General features: G+C 43.3%; 1 protein-coding gene across 7 annotated transcripts in view; it reads left to right on the top strand.

The window, feature by feature from the left end:
- The window catches only part of KIF21B (kinesin family member 21B), a 299791-nt gene that overhangs the window by 171935 nt on the left and 111702 nt on the right, over positions 1 to 16154 (top strand). For all 7 annotated transcript variants that reach the window (XM_088445771.1, XM_088445769.1, XM_088445770.1 and 4 more), the window contains exons 11-19: positions 3354 to 3530; positions 7348 to 7429; positions 11133 to 11226; positions 11306 to 11494; positions 11681 to 11880; positions 13101 to 13208; positions 13306 to 13374; positions 13471 to 13682; positions 14623 to 14764. In XM_088445771.1, the coding sequence (XP_088301897.1) occupies positions 3354 to 3530; positions 7348 to 7429; positions 11133 to 11226; positions 11306 to 11494; positions 11681 to 11880; positions 13101 to 13208; positions 13306 to 13374; positions 13471 to 13682; positions 14623 to 14764 (1273 nt within the window). The remainder of the gene's footprint in view (positions 1 to 3353; positions 3531 to 7347; positions 7430 to 11132; positions 11227 to 11305; positions 11495 to 11680; positions 11881 to 13100; positions 13209 to 13305; positions 13375 to 13470; positions 13683 to 14622; positions 14765 to 16154) is intronic.

The following is a 16154-nucleotide window of genomic DNA, read 5'->3' as shown; positions in this document are numbered from 1 at the left end:
TATCCATCCAGGTGCCCACATCGCTGCAGCAAAAGAGAGGAGTTGTGCAGCGCAGGCGAATGCAGCAGTCCCGGCAGATGCATGACTCATCCCTTCTTTCTGCTGTCGTTGCCGGAGGGGAGATCAGTGCTGGAAGCTCTGCCCCCTCCAATCTCGACTGTACCCTTGATCCGAGTAGTTCCTCTTGCGAGGGGTCAACTCCGGTTAAACCTGACTGATCCGGGGAGACTGTGACATGCGCGCTCCCTGTGTGAGGAGAGCTGCTGCCAAAAGAAGCGCGGCACACTTTAATGCATAGGGAAGGCCGGCAGCTACAGGCTCCGCCCCCCTTATGCCGCTGCTTGTCCTGACAAGTAGGGATGGGCAGATCGATTCAGTGCACTGAGTTGACTCAGTGAAGTGTTTCGAGACAGTGTCTCGAGACACGGCTCTTTAGATAGAGCAAGCGCTGGAGCCAGCAGGGGAGCCAGCGACTCAGAGTGAGTCGCTGACAGCTCCGCCCCCCGCAGCCCAGCACTACAGCTCAGGGCTCTTACTGACTCTCCTGAGTTTTAGAGAGACGCATTGCATCTCACATGTTTTCATTAGAAATTTTGCACAGCCCCCATTGAAACCTATAGGGGCTGCAGTACTGTTATCAGAGAACAGAAGGCAGAGAAATTAGTGATTTGTCCACAATTTTCTTTATTGTAAATAGTGAGCAACAAAATTAAAGGCTTTCTTCATCAAAAATGCTGGAGAAAAACCTTTATTTTATTTACTAAATAGAGTAGGGACATATTAACACCAAAGGATGTCCTTAGGGCATAGGCGTATTATTAATGGGTGCAGGGCGCGAGGTGCATATGGACCTCACATCGCTCACCCTGCACTCATAGTATACTTACCTTGTGCCGGCAAGTTGGTCCCTCCTCCACCACGGTGCCATCTTCCCAGTGATATTTGCGAAGATGGTGCATGTTCCCAAGAGAGCAGCAGCTCTAGCACAGTTCCAGAGTCTGCATTCACTACGTAGAGCCTTCCCAAAGATGTCACTGGGGAGATGGCACCATGGTGGAGGATGGACAGGTTTGCCATCACAAGGGGGTAGAATGGGCAAGGAGACGCAGGCAGTGGACATGCAGGCGACCAAAGTACAGTAAGGGCATGGTGTGAGTGTGCAGATGTGAAATGCAACTAAAATGTCCAGCGAGAAGTTGCAGACATAGCTTCCTAAATGGGCCTGTGCTTTAACCCTGGTGTAAGATTAACACAAATGATGACATGGCTGCATCTGATTGGCTATAAACAGTAAACACATACCTGTTTATGCAAACACATTGAAACTACTGCAAGAGTGTTTCAAAAGCCACTTTACACTCAATGGCGTACCTATAATGGGTGCAAAGTGTGTGGCGCACATGGGGGATCCTCACCGCACACCGTGCGGCCATATATTGTTATACCTACCTCTCCGCAGTCTCCAGAGTGTGGGCCGGCACTGCAGAGCAGCAAAAATCACTAGAAAAGTGGCAAGGGACATTTTCCCGGTAACTTGCGCATGCACAGTAGCGCTGTCCCCCGGGAATAAGACACAGGTGCCATTTTCCTAGGGACCTGTGCATGGGCAGTAGATTCTGGCACCAAGTTAGAATCTATTGTGGTGCTAGAGAGGAGAGGGCCCATACTGAGTCTGCACGTGGGCCCTCTCCTCTCTTAAAACGACCACTACATTGCCCTCTCTTAAAACGCCCACTACACTACATTGAATTTTACATGAATAAAGAATGCTTCATATCCAGTTGGGGAAGGAATTATATTTCTGTCTGATTTGTCGAGCATTATAGATGTTCACCCTAAAAATTCACCCTAAGACTAAATCTACAGTCAGACTCCAGCCACATCGTATCCAGTTACGTGAAGGAAAGGGAACCGCAGCTACAGACCTGCAAATGTAACAGACTCAGAATAGGTTGCAGAAATTTTACTTTTTCTGATGCATTTTGCAATTCTGCTTGCTGGCAACTCCAATATTATTCCAATAAATTTGGAAGAAACAATTGGTTTTGTCAGGTTATTTCAGTAAAAATATGGATTCTTATTTTTTTCGAGGAAGGGTACCAATAAATTTGTCCATGTGTGCACATGCAGACACATATACTAGTAGGTGGGTAGGCACTTTAATTTATGCACACCTAGATCACCACACAACTTCTGCAGACTAATAATGGTGTTCACTTATAACATCTGCCTTTCCCTTGTGAAGTAAGTTCACCCGGTACTAGGATGCCGCCAGGACATAACTCAGGTAAAAGGAGTTAATGTGGAAACTGGGCAACACAAGGATGCAGGAGAGAATCCAAGTCCAGAAAAAGGTAGATTACCAGGCAGATGCAGGACTGGCAAAGAGAGAGTGCAGGCAGGGATTCCTACAAGCAGGGACAAGTAGAAATGCAAGAATGACTGGCAAAAACTGGCAGAGAACGACCAGAATAGTGCAGCAGGGCAGGTGACTTCTGGCAGGACAGAAGCTATAATCAGCAATGCAGCAAGCCTCTGACAGTGCTTTGACTATTCAGGAAGCCAATCAGAACCCCAGAACAGAGACGGGCCCCTAGCAATTTGTTACACTGCAAACCTGTGGTTTGTATAATTGCAGGTTAATGTATCTGGGAAGTGGCGTCTTTAGTGGGTGCGGGCCACACCGGGTGACACCATCCGAGTGGGTGACACCAAAATAACAGAGCTGCTCTGCTATTTTGGTGTCACCACCTCGGATGGTCACTGAGTACCGAGCAGCGGTGATGTCATCCATTTCACACACCCCTGTGTCTATAGAGACTAGGGGCTGCCCAGCAGCTCTCAGAGCACTGCACAAGCCCCCAGCGTGATGAAGACAAGTCTCCCAAAACGCAACAAATCAGCGGCGAGGCCACATGGGCACCATGCCCCCTTAGGTGCCTGTGAGTGGTCTGGAGGTGCCACACCTGGTGACACCACCCGTTGTGACACCTCTGTATCCGGCCCTTTTTTTAAAAAAAATAATGGTGATGACATGGGTTACATTTGAAATTCATAATTTAGCTGGCATTTTTTCGGTGGTTATGTGTTGATAAATTGGGCGACATCACCCCAGATAATACTAATAGGAAATTTTTAAAGTTTGCTGCTGGATAAATTCTCCCCAAAATGTGAAAACAGAATTTTGAAAAGTAAATGGTAGGATGTGGGCTAGTGGTCTAGTTGACACTATTTACTTCTCTGTCAATCCACAGTCATTTAATTACATAATTATAAACTAGTCTAAATTACTGCATAAGTACAACCACACAGTGAATTCCCAGGCCTAGCTGACAATGCAGTTTTATCAACAGGACACGTTTAGTGGAGAGTGAAGCAATGAATGAATCTCTGCGTCGCAGTCTTTCACGGGCAAATGCACGCTCTATACATGCTGGACCTTCAGCCCCTATTCCTTCGTTGGAAGTGCAAGTCAATGATGTTGTTCGAAGAGCAAAGGAGGATGTACAAAGTCTAAGGAAGAAAGGGAGGTAAAGAATATAGTACATCATATTAAGTTAAACATGGTGATATATAATACTTGTACAAAAGCATTATTATGCACTATGGGCCTGATTCAGAGCCGGACGCTCTGACAGAGCGCTCGCTCTGAATCAGGCTGGGCATTTTTTTTTCAGAACGGCCTCCTGGCCGCTCGCATAGCTGTGGGTGACCACCCACAGCTATAGCGAGCGGCAATGATGATGGTCGCGATGGTCAAGACCATTGCGACCATCGGGCTTGCGACGAGACCCTTGTCTTAGGGTCTCGTTGCCACAAGCCCCAGAGAGCTTTCGGCGATAACAGAGCCGAAGCTCTCCCACTGACATCACTTGTAGGCATTCCCATGGGAACGCCTCCGTCTGGGCAGCCACGCCCCCAGCCTGCCCACCAAAGGGGGCGTGCTGTCACTCAACATCGACAGCACGCCCCCTTTGGTACGAGACCCGGAGCGACGGAGTGTCCGTCGCTATCCGGGTCTCCGCATGCGCACGACGGAGCCGGCTCCGTCGTGCGCATGCGCACTGGCCTACCATCGACCCGGTTGCACAGCGCTTGCGACCGGGTCTGAATCAGTCCCTATGTCCACAATTTGGATGCTGGCAATTTAAAAAATGAAGAACAAAAAAGTTAAATAGCCAGAAGTGCTAGCTCCAGCTCTATGAGGTTCGGGTCCCATTACAAAATTTAATTGACAGTAAGTTGACCCCATTAGTGGAATCAGTTGCACCACAAAAATATGTAGTTTACATACTCCTCACTATTCTTTTTTTAAATATACCCCCTTAAGAAACTCCTTTTCAGACCATTCAATTTATCTGTCTATGACCACTTCAATTTCCACAATTAAATAACCAGAACAACGTGATTTCAGAAACAACTGACTAGCTGGAGAGTGAGAGATGAAAAAGAGAAGGACAGAGGATAGGAGAAAAGAGAAAGGAGGCAAGACAGAGACAGAATAGTGGGAGAAAAAGGGGAGAGAAAGAGCAGAAAGAGTGTCAGAGGGAGAAAGAAATACAGGAGAAGGAGATGGGGAAGCGTGAGATGGAGTAAGATGGAGAGAAAGCGTAGAATAAGGGGGAATGCTGAAGACAGGAGCAAAGAGAGCGAAGGTGACAGAGAAGTAACAACAGTTACTATATAGAGAAAGTCATAAATATACAGTACATTGCCACTAAAATAAATAGAACAGTTTAGCTGAAAAATAACAATATATAATTAAGTGGTAATAAGAAGTAAAGATAAGTATGCTTTTGTTCCTTCCTCTCAGCTTCTTAGCAGTATGCAGCTTTATAAATGCTATTACTGTAAGTTCCATAGACATAAACTAGATAGAAATACAAAAGTTATATAAAAAAGCCCCTGTCCAGTCCTCAACTCCAAACCAAAGCATGCATAGTATACTTTTTATAGCATTTTTTTCTACCCAACATGCTTGAATAGATTCAATGATACTGGTTAAGTAAACATTGTTGTCTGTGTTTTCTTTTTAAATGCATCATGCCTTTTCCCTGATACCATGACATTGCTGCATTAATGTACCAAATAATTGAAAGAGTGCCCTTTTGCTTGTATATTTTGTGAATTTGTTTTCCATGTGTCCAGAGATGCAAAAGGGAAATATAGAAAAGTTGCAAATTAAGCCGTGAATGGTGAAAAACAGGGATTTTTTGCCGATAATCCCCATTTTTCGCCAATGTTTTTTTTCTCCCTAACCTATTATTTCAGACAAAATAATAGGATATTTTGGACAAAAACACATAGAATCCATGATAACTTCACAGACCTGTGTTTTCGCCTGTGCAGTGGTGAAGAAACTGCACTTTTCGTGGATTTTTTTCTCGGAACACATCAGGTCCCGAAAAAAAACCACACGATAAGTGCCGGCATCAGGCGGCACTTCTGGGCTAATTGGATGGCCCCGGGGGATCCATTAGCACTAGAACAATGTTCAGGGCTAATTGGATAATGCCCTAAATATGAAAAAACTGACACATAATACAGGTTGAGTCTCCCATATCCAAATATTCCGAAATACGGAACATTCTTAGTAGGGATGTGCAGGCTCGGATTTACTCGGTTCTTATCGCCACTTTACCGCAAATTCGGATTTATTATATTGGCTATCCAAAACACATGATAGGCGATAGCCAATAAAATGCCGTTTTGAGATCCGAGTAAATCTGAGTAAAACCGAGCCTGCACATTCCTAATTCTTAGCAGACTGAGATAGTTAAAACTTGGGCCCTCATTCAGAGCCGCACGCTCTGAGCAGAGCGCACGCTCTGAATGAGAGCCGTCCTCCATAACTATGGAGCATCCCCCTGGACGCTCGTATAGCTGTGGGTCACCACCCACAGCCTATACGAGCGTGCAGTTTGATGGCCGCGATGGTCTTGACCATCGCGACCATCGAAACTGCGAGCCGGAGCCTGCGGTTGAGGTTTTCAACCGCAAGGCCCGGAGTGATTTTGGCTCTATCAGAGCCAAAATCACTCCCACTGACATCACTAGTGATGTCAGTGGGCCGGCTTCTGACGGTAGGCGTTCCCTTGGGAACGCCCCCGTCAGGGAGGCACGCCCACCAAAGGGGGCGTGCTGTCAATCAACATCGACAGCACGCCCCCTTTGATCAGACACAACGAGCGAAGGACTTTCCTTCGCTCGTCGCGTCTGGCGCATGCGCACAACGGAGCTCCCGCCATCGTGCGCATGCGCAGTGCACAACATCGACCCACTTGCGAGCGGACAGCCGCTTGCGAGTGGGTCTGAATCAGGGCCTTAGATTTTTGATAGTTCAATGTACACAAACTTTGTTTAAGACACAAAATTATTAAAAAATAATGTATAAAATGACCTATAGGCTGTGTGTATAAGGTGTATATGAGACACAAATGAATTTCATGTATGTACATAAACCAGGCTTGCCTACCCTCCCAATTTGGCCGGGAACCTCCCGATTATCGGGTGCCACTCCCAGCCCCCCGGTAAGGCAGGCAAGCCTCCCGACCTCCCCCCAGAATAAACTAGATACTCCCATGGCGGGGGGGGGGCGCCTGTGACGCGATTCGTGCTGAATCGCGTCATAGTGGCCCCGCCCCCTGCTTCACAATGCCGAAAATAACGGCATTGTGAAGAGGGGGCGGGGCCATGATGACGTGATCGCACGGCCCCGCCCCTTATGTGACATCAATGACCGGGCACGCCCCACGCTGTTAGCCGACAATCAGCTCTCTCCCGGAAGGCGGGAGCTGATTGTCGGCAAGTATGATACAAACTTTGTTTGAGCCACAAAATTATTGAAAATATTGTATAAAATTACCTTCAGGCTGTGTGTATAAGGTGTGTATAGAACACATAAATGCTACCTGTGTTTAGATTTGGGCCCTATTCCTAAGACATTTCAATATGGTATACAATTATTCCAAAATACGGAATATTCTGATATCCAAAATACCCCTGGTCCCAAGCATTTTGGATATGGGAGACTCATACTGTACAGGAAAAATAGCAACAAAAAATACACAGAAAACAGTTAAAAGTAGGAAAACGTCCATGTTTGTTCCTAATGCATGGTCAGAACTACCATGTAATCTGAGCGCAGGAACTTTTCCCAGCTGCAGCTTGTGCTGGGTGGAAATGATCTGCTGGTGTTGGGAAATCTGAAATCAGGATCAGATTTACAAGACAGGTTCCCATATGGAAAGAATATCAGTAATAATTAATAGAGTGAAAATTTAAATGTGTGTTGATGGTGGTCTCATCTTCTTTTCATTAGCCAAAACTGTCTGTTTTTGCCCCCAGCCCAGAAGTGAATAACTATAAAAAGAGAGAGAAACACCACTTTCAAAACAGTGAAGAAACAGATGAAAATGAAGGAGAAGAGGTGAGAGAAGATGGAATGTAATGATTGCATCATTTTGTGAGGAAGCAAGAAATAGGTGTGATGGAGTGAGTCTTGCATGCATGTATGGTGCTAATAATGTCATTGTAACGATGGAGGTTCGGGGACTAAAGTAAACAAAAAGAGATTGAAACATTAAAAATAATTCAACAACATTTTTTGATTTTTTTATATGGCAAAAGGATTGGGAATTAACTTGTCTTTGATTCCAAAAGATGTTTATTTGTAAAGGTTGTATTAACTATAATTGTGCCTGGGTACTCTCTCTGAGATGGGCTACATTAGGATTGGGATAACTTGCTCTTATGAATGCAGTTATTTTATTCCTTATACTTATTACAATGTTTACCTATTAGGTAAGCAAAATATTATAATATTAAAATGAATTTGATAATTTAGTTTGGAACAATACATCGTTTGGAACATGGATTATTTTTTTTATGTGGGAAACTAAAGAAATGGAAAAGTACTAATAAGCAATATACTTAATTTAGGTCACTGACTGAGAGTGATCAGGTGTCCGATATGTTACACCAAGAATGGAAGAAAACAATTGTGCTAAACAGTCATTTTGAGATAATTGATTACAGGAGGTTATAGGTTATTGATAACAGGAGAGTCTCTGTAGCGCTGAATAGGGTACTGTGGATCAAAACTTCATTGTGACACTTCCGCTATGCAAAACTAGTCCCTTACTCCCCATAAACAGAAGCTGAGCAATATAGGACTGTCAAAGGTAGTTGAACGCTTTAAATATAAGTGGTCAAACACCCTCTTACCCAAACATGAGGGATGACCCAGCAAGAAATAGATAAGTAAATGATTTATTAGTTAGATTAATGGCAGTAGCAAACTCAGGATTTCTAGATGGGGGTTTCCAAATGCTTGATTTTAGAGTGAGTGTTGTCAGTCCATGAAGAGGACATAATTACCACTTATCCAGCTTTAATATGCGTCATACAAAGTATATTGTGTGTCATAATTCCAGCATATACAATGACCAGAGATCACAGTAAGCCATTAAATGCGGCAGTAGGGCCATCCTGCCTGAGCTGAATATTTTTATTTTAGATGTGAGCACCATTCCAGGGCACGGGAGCAAGTCCGGGAGTCTGGGGGAGCAGCAGGAGAACCTAGCACAGTCCTGGACATATATGTAAATATTGGGCTCCATACAGGGCCGCAGCTAGGGGGGGGGGGGGGGGCTGGAGATGCACGTGCACCGGGTTGTCCGCTGCACCCAGCGCCAGTGTCCTCCAGCCCGGTGCCTCAGGGAGACTCCAAGCCGGACGCCCGCTGAGATTTTATTACCAGTGGGCGCCCGGCTCCTTCTCTGCAACACTGCGCTAGCCAGAGTCTGGAGTTCTCTCCTGAACTCCAGCTTCCGGCTCTCCCCACACTCACAGGCACTATGGGAGAGAAGTCATGATGTCTTTCCCATAGTTCCGAGGAGCAGTCATGGATAAACAACATTTTAAAAATATCAAAAATTGTTTTCACTATTCGTAGACAACAATGGTTAGAGGAATAATTAAAAAAATAAATAATTTAAAAATAATTTAAAAACACAGTATCAGGCATAAAAAATTTAGCATAAAAGAAAAATGAAATTCTCACTTAAAATTGCAATGCCTTTCACAGCACCTGGCCGCTTCCTCAGGCAGTGTTGAATGAATCATTTTAAGATAAGCCCTTCACAGATAAATTGAGAATGCTTGATCAAGTTTATTTGATATAAAATATAAAATAAATGTTTTAATGTATAGCAACACAAGCACATTTCAGACTATGATTAAATCTCATGAGAGTACATGACTCATCACTTATCTTTGCCGCTGCTGTGACTTACTGCAGCATGTATGCCACAAGAAGCATGCCCACGAATGGGCGTGTGCATCATTTTCGCTCCCATGATTCATAGGATTGCATGGTGCAAATGCTGCCGAGGCCTGGCATATTGTGATGTGCCCTGCAAATTTCATGACGCGATGCATGTGTACGTTTGGCGCATCGGCGGCAAAGATGAGCGAGGGCACATCTGTAAATATAATTTTGCAGCAGAGACAATATAGAAGAATGAATAAGAAGACTGTAGCAAATTAATAATTTAGATTATCAAGAAAAATGCAATTGCCTTTCAGGATGTATGATTATTTGGCTTGGAATAAGAAATATGGGAACAAAGTTATTATTAAAATATAAGTGTCTGGTGTATGTAGAGGTAACTAAATATATTCCCGTGGTTTCAATATAAAAATATAATATATTAAGTATATAGATTCGATGTAATTATATACAGTACATTAATAGAAATTTATTTTTTATGTTGAGGATTCCTATAGTTAAAGTGTATATTGTAACCTTTTAATCTAATAGACATTTCGGGGCAAATGTAATAGGTAGTCAGTTTTAGGAACAGTACAGACTCGCACTTTTAAAAAGTGCGAGTTTGTACTGAAACTTGCCGACAACTAAAGACAATATTTAACCCTTTAATTTACACAAAACACTAACACTATCAACCCGGCACCCACCGCCCTAGGGTGCCGGGGATAGCCCCGGGCTATCAGTCTAGGCCTGGGGTGCCCTGGAGATGGGGACCCCTTTATTGGGGGAGGTCCCCAACTCCCCAGGGATCCCCGGCCTGGGCTGACTAGTGGTCAGAGGTAATGCTTTGGCCAGGGAAACCGGTGAAAGGTTTTCCCTGGCTGTGGCATTATCCCCCCGCTAGAAAGAGTTTGGTGCTGGTTTTGGAAGTTTCAGGGGACCCCTACTCGTTTTGTCCCCTGATTTTCCAGAACCAGGACCAGATCAACAAAGCCCTGTGCTGGTTCTTAATATACAGACACCCCCTACGCATTTTGGCCCCTGTATTTTTAGAACTAGGACAGGCTTTATAAAGCCCGGGGCTGTTTATGCTTTTGGGGAGCGGGTGCACGTAATTTTTTTTATAATTTAAAATCTTTTACATAAGTACACATAGAAACATGCACGTATCTCATGGATATGTGCATGTTTCTTTGTTAATCTGACCTGCTCAGGATATACTTGCTAGCCTGAAGCGGGTCTATTATTTGGGGACTTTTGGTTATCTTTTTTTTGTGAGTCTAAAACAGACACCCTATTACATTGGGCGAGTTGATTGTTTTCAATTTTAAATATATCTGGATGCGAGCTTAAGAATGGGGATTTTTAGTAACTCTGAAAAATGCGAGTTTTAGTGAACTGACACTCTATTACATTGGAGAGTTGTGAAAAATTGCGAGTTTAGCACAAAACTCGCAGTTTACCAAAACTGACACCCTATTACATTTGGCCCTTAAAATCTGTCTGAAAACAATATATAGGGCCAAATGTAATAGGGTGAGAGTTTAGAAAATGTGAGAGTTTAGCAGTAAACTCTCACATTGGTTGAGTTTTATCTTCAAAATGGGAAAACATCTGAATGAGATTTTAAATTGTGAGAGTTTTTTAAGTGTAAAAAAACATGCAAGTTCGCTCTGTTACTTTGTTTTTGGACTCTATTACATTGGTAAAGTTTAAAAAGTGTCAGAAACTCTCACTTTTCTAAACTCTCACCCTATTACATTTGGCCCATAGAGTTCATCAAGATTTATTTGAAACAAGTACATGTGTTCTGTTTTCATAGATCATACAGTATTATTTCTGTTCCACATTATCTTAGGAAGATGAACAGGAAGAAAGTGAGTGTGACGAGGAGGACAGTGAGGAAAGTGCGGACAGTGATGCTGGGTCTGATTCTGGACCTGAGGAGAAAGGTGAAAAAGAACTATGGGAATGCTACATTTCAGAACAATATTAATGAGACCATTAACCTTGTTCTAAAAACTTTTCTAGGCTCACTCGGAGGTGATCTAGCTGACCTGACCTGTGAGATTGAGATTAAACAACGGCTCATTGAAGAGTTAGAACAGAGTCAGCGTCGGCTGCAAACACTTAAACTTCAGTATGAGGAGAAACTTCAGCAGCTACAGAGTAGAATTCGGGACACGCAGCTGGAGAGAGATCGAGTGCTACGGGAGCTTAGTATGGGATATATTCATAAAACTTATATGTTTCTTTTGACATTTATATTTCATATTCAAAATTATTTTCATGTTACCTTGTACCTCTCTTTAATATAACTCCATAGTGATTCTCTTTTGACCATTTCATTACATACTACTATATTAATTGTATTCCCCATGCATAATAAGACTATTGACTCTACAGGTTCTATGGAGTGTTATACAGAAGAGAAAGCCAACAAGATTCGTGCTGATTATGAGAAGCGATTGCGAGAGATGAACAGGGATCTGCAGAAACTGCAGTTAGCTCAGAGGGAGCATGCAAGACTCCTCAAGAACCAGTCACGCTATGAAAGAGAATTACGCAAGTTGCAGGGAGAGCTCAGTGATATGAAAAAGGCAAAGGTACAGTATGAAGCAAGAGAATAACAAGCCAATGTACGTAGCTTCTTCGATGTTTATGCTAGATATGTATCAATTTATATTACATCAAGTATTAGTGACTCAGGGGTCTAGTTATTAAGATCGCTCTGAAAAGAAGATTTTCTGTCACTGCTCATCATACTGCAATTTATAAGAAAACATTTTCTGAGGCAGCAAAGCTGTGCTCAGCATCCCAGCAGCATTAGCAGCCAGCATTAAGAGTAATATTACAGCTTGCCAGACCATTTCATTTCAAAGATTGCATGTGTGAGTCGGCTTAATGGCTCCTGCTTGAGTATTAGGACTCGGACTTCAAGCTCCATATACCATAAAAATAATCATTTTTCTAGGAGCTGGCAATAGGCTTCACCGGGAGAGGGGCTTTGATAAATAAGCAGAAGCCCTAAATTTGACTTTTTTTATAGCATTTAGGGCCTGATTCAGAGATGTACGCAAACCTGATGGTTTGAGTTCATCTCCGATTGTTGGGGGTCCGTGGCGTTTGGACCGTTCTCCAAAATGGGTTTCGGCCCCACTTTGGAGGCGTGCCGAGCCCAGGGTCTGCGTTGTCAGACGCAGACTTCCTGGACCTGGATGTCCAGTTCTGAAGGCCAGGCTGAGTACCTTTCAGGTTATGCTGCCTGGCCAATGCAGCAATACTACAGACACTGCACTCAGATCGCAGATTCATGAAGGGGGATGGGTACGGGATGCTGGCGCTAGAGATCCCGGCGGTCAGAATCCCAACAAGTAGAATATCGACACTTGTTAGTCAGTATTCCAATCCTCCCCCTCTCCCTTCCCTAACCCTCCCTCCCTGGTGCCTGACCCTAACCTCCCCCCCTAGAGCCTAAACCTAACCTCCCACTCCCCGCACCCTAAACCTCCTCCCTCCTTAATGCCTAACCCTAACCCTCCTCCCAACCCCGCTACTTACCTTCGGGTTCCTGGCGGTCGGGATGCTGGCGTTGGGATTCTGACAAGTGTCGGGTTCTGAAGAGTGTCAGGTTATTGACCGCATCCCGCATGCAGGAGGTGTCTATTTCCTAGAGACACCTCCTGCTGCATTGCATTTTAGTTGCACTTTGAGTGACCGATGAAAGAACAAGAGGTCTATTTATCAATGTAGGCACTTTTATCTACAAATGATTGAACTACTCAATGCAACACTTCCCTATATCATTCCTGTATTTCCTCGGCAGGCAGTACTTATGAAGCAGATGCGTGAAGAGCAGCAGCGAAGAAAACTTGTGGAGTCCAAGAGGAATCGAGAGATTGCTCAACTAAAAAAGGAACAGCGCAGGCAAGAGGTGAACAGTTAAACATATAAGATAAACTGAGACATAGGTATATGGAATCAATTTTTCCAGGCATTAATGTTTCAGTGTGACGTGTCTCCTTCTATAGCTTCAGATCAGAGCACTAGAGTCTCAGAAGAGACAACAGGAAATAGTGTTGAGACGTAAAACACAGGAGGTCAGTGATCAGCATTTATGTTATGGATCTTTCCTACAGCTCAATATAGTTTAATCTTTAACTTGTTTCATCTTTGTCTTTCTTCACGAACCCTAGGTATCTGCTCTGCGGCGTCTTGCTAGGCCAGGCCAAGATCGCGCTGTCAGTCGTATAGCCTCACTTCCAGACTCTGGAGCAGAACTGTCCACAAGCACAACATCGTCAGAGCCTGACAGCGGCTTACGTTCTGTGTCCAGCATTGTACGACAGTGGAACCGTAAAACAACAGTGGAAACAGTGCCTGTGGCCAATGGAAGCAGAACTGTGAGGTGACAGATTTAAAGTAATCTGCAACTGGGTTTGCAATTCAATAAAAAAATTAATTTAATTTAAATTAAACACAAATAAAAAAATTAAATGTGTTTATGTTTGAATTGAACCATAAAATTGCCTTTACTTTATTGTAAGCATGAATTTAAACAATTTACTCTTGACTCTGAATATTAGTGTTCAGTGGAAGTAAATGGTAATGGAAATGTCCTGTTCCTATTGTCTGTGACTCCTTATTAGGGACAAAAAGTATTACGAGGCTTGATTGGAGGTCCAATGAATAGTGTACAGTCTCATACCAACTCACGATGTTGAGGGTCCTTATGGGTGAGCGGAACAGCAATCGCGCTCTAACAGATCCATTGGCATGGTGAAAAAGGATTTCTTGGAGACTTGAGTACGTTCAGTCCGACCGTTATCCACTTTCAAGATAAAACAAAGTCCAGGAGTCTGGTTCAGGTCACATGAAGTCCACTACACAATGAAGTATATTCCAATGTATTCCAACAGAGTAAGGGTGCTCTACCACTAAAGTTTTTCACCCATCGTGCAGTAGACTTCATGTGACCTTAACCAGACTACTGGACTTTGTTTTATCTTGAAAGTGGATAACGGTCGGACTGAGTGTACTCAGGTCTCCAAGAAATCCTTTTTCACCACTCCAAGGGTTAGAGCACGATTGCTGTTCCGCTCACCCATAAGGACCCTCAACATCGTGAGTTGGTATGAGACTGTGCACTATTCATTGGACCTACCATCAAGCCTCGTAATACTTTTTGTCCCTAATAAGGAGTCACTTAGGAACAAGACATTTCCATTACCATTTATTTCCACTGAACACTAATATTCAGAGTCAAGGTGCACAATGTCAAGTGTTTGTTATATTGTCATTACTAACACACCCTGACGACAAGTTTTTTCTCTTTAATTTGGTGACAGGAGGAAGGTTGGACGTCCAGGACTACCACTTAGTAAGGCTGCTCGTATGAAGTGGCAGACTCTGGAAAGGAGGGTTCATGAGGTGGTCTTACAGAGGTTAACTCTACTGAACCTGGAAAATGATATGGAAAGGCTGCTGCGGGTAAGGGGACCTAACATTACTTTTGACACTTATATATACTCTATTTTCATTCTTATATTGCATCCTTGAACATTTTATGGCGAATGGATTTACTATTTACTATTGTATTGCGTATCTTGTCACCTTTTACTAATGTACTGGCATTACATAAATTGAATGTGTTATTTTATGCTGTTTCTAATTCAATACATTATTCCCTATGTTCTCTTTCTACACTGATATTCAGCATCCATCCCTTTTTTTAAATTTAACCCAAAACACCTTATTTGGATATGAATATGTTGTACAGCAGGCTGATTTGTCATTGTTTATCCTTTAATGTCAGTACACTGTGCCTACACAAAAAAATGAGAAATTGCATAGTATAATCTATCATATTTTATAAAAAAAAATACCATATAAATCATTTATAATTTAGTTTGGTTGTGCATCCGAAGTACAGATTGTTGATAACAATGTAGATGTCCACACACAGACACACACATGGGGCCAAATGTAATAGAGCGCGAGTTTTAGTTAAAAATCCAACTTGCACCTTCTCGCATTTTTTGAAGGTGCAAGTTGGTGCCGTGACTCGCAAATGTAATACCCTGCGAATTTTTGAGCTCGAGACTACTACAATATGGGAATTGTGCGAGTATCTTCTATGTAAACTCACACCTTTTAATGCGACTAGCATTAAAAGGTGCAAGTTATATAAAAGCCTTCACAGATCAGTGAGATCCATGAAGGCTTCAGTGTGTTAAAAAAAAAAAGTAGTAATACTAACTTTTTTTTTTTTTTTTTAAATGACATGCCCCCTCTCCCAGAAGCATTACCAGCCCCGAGCTCTGTATAGCGTGTGATAGTTTTTAAAATACAGGGGACAAACTGCATAGGGGTCCCCAGGCCTGGGCTGATCGGGAGGTGCCCCCCCCCAATAAAGGGCTCCCCCTCTCCAGGGCACCCCAGTCCTGGGCTGATAGCCCAGGACTATCCCTGACACACAAACCAAAAAACCTGGACGGTGGGTTTAGGGTTGATAGTGTAAATGTGGTGTAAAAATATTGTCTTTTGCAGCAGAACTATAGGTCCCAGCAAGTCTCCCCCATATGCTGGTACTTGGTGAACCACAAGTACCAGCATGTGGGGCATTAGGCCCGCTGGTACCTGTAGTTCTACTGCAAAAGAAATATTACAAAAACTACAAGACTCACACACAGTGACATTACAATTTTATTTAAACATACATACACACTCACTATCACACATACTCACCTAGTATCCCTGTAGCCAATCACGTCCCCTTGTCGATGTAGAAATCCACGGATACGGATAAATAAAAATCAATACTCACCTCTTCCTATGCGTAGTACACTTCCTCTTCGGTCCATGTAGGCATCCAGGGGGT

The sequence above is a fragment of the Taudactylus pleione genome, unplaced genomic scaffold, assembly GCF_031769625.1.
Source record: "Taudactylus pleione unplaced genomic scaffold, aTauple2 ptg000387l, whole genome shotgun sequence".
In the NCBI taxonomy this organism is placed as follows: Eukaryota; Metazoa; Chordata; class Amphibia; order Anura; family Myobatrachidae; genus Taudactylus; species Taudactylus pleione.
Note: the sequence above shows the minus strand (reverse complement) of the source record. Positions and strands in the feature narration are given on the sequence as shown.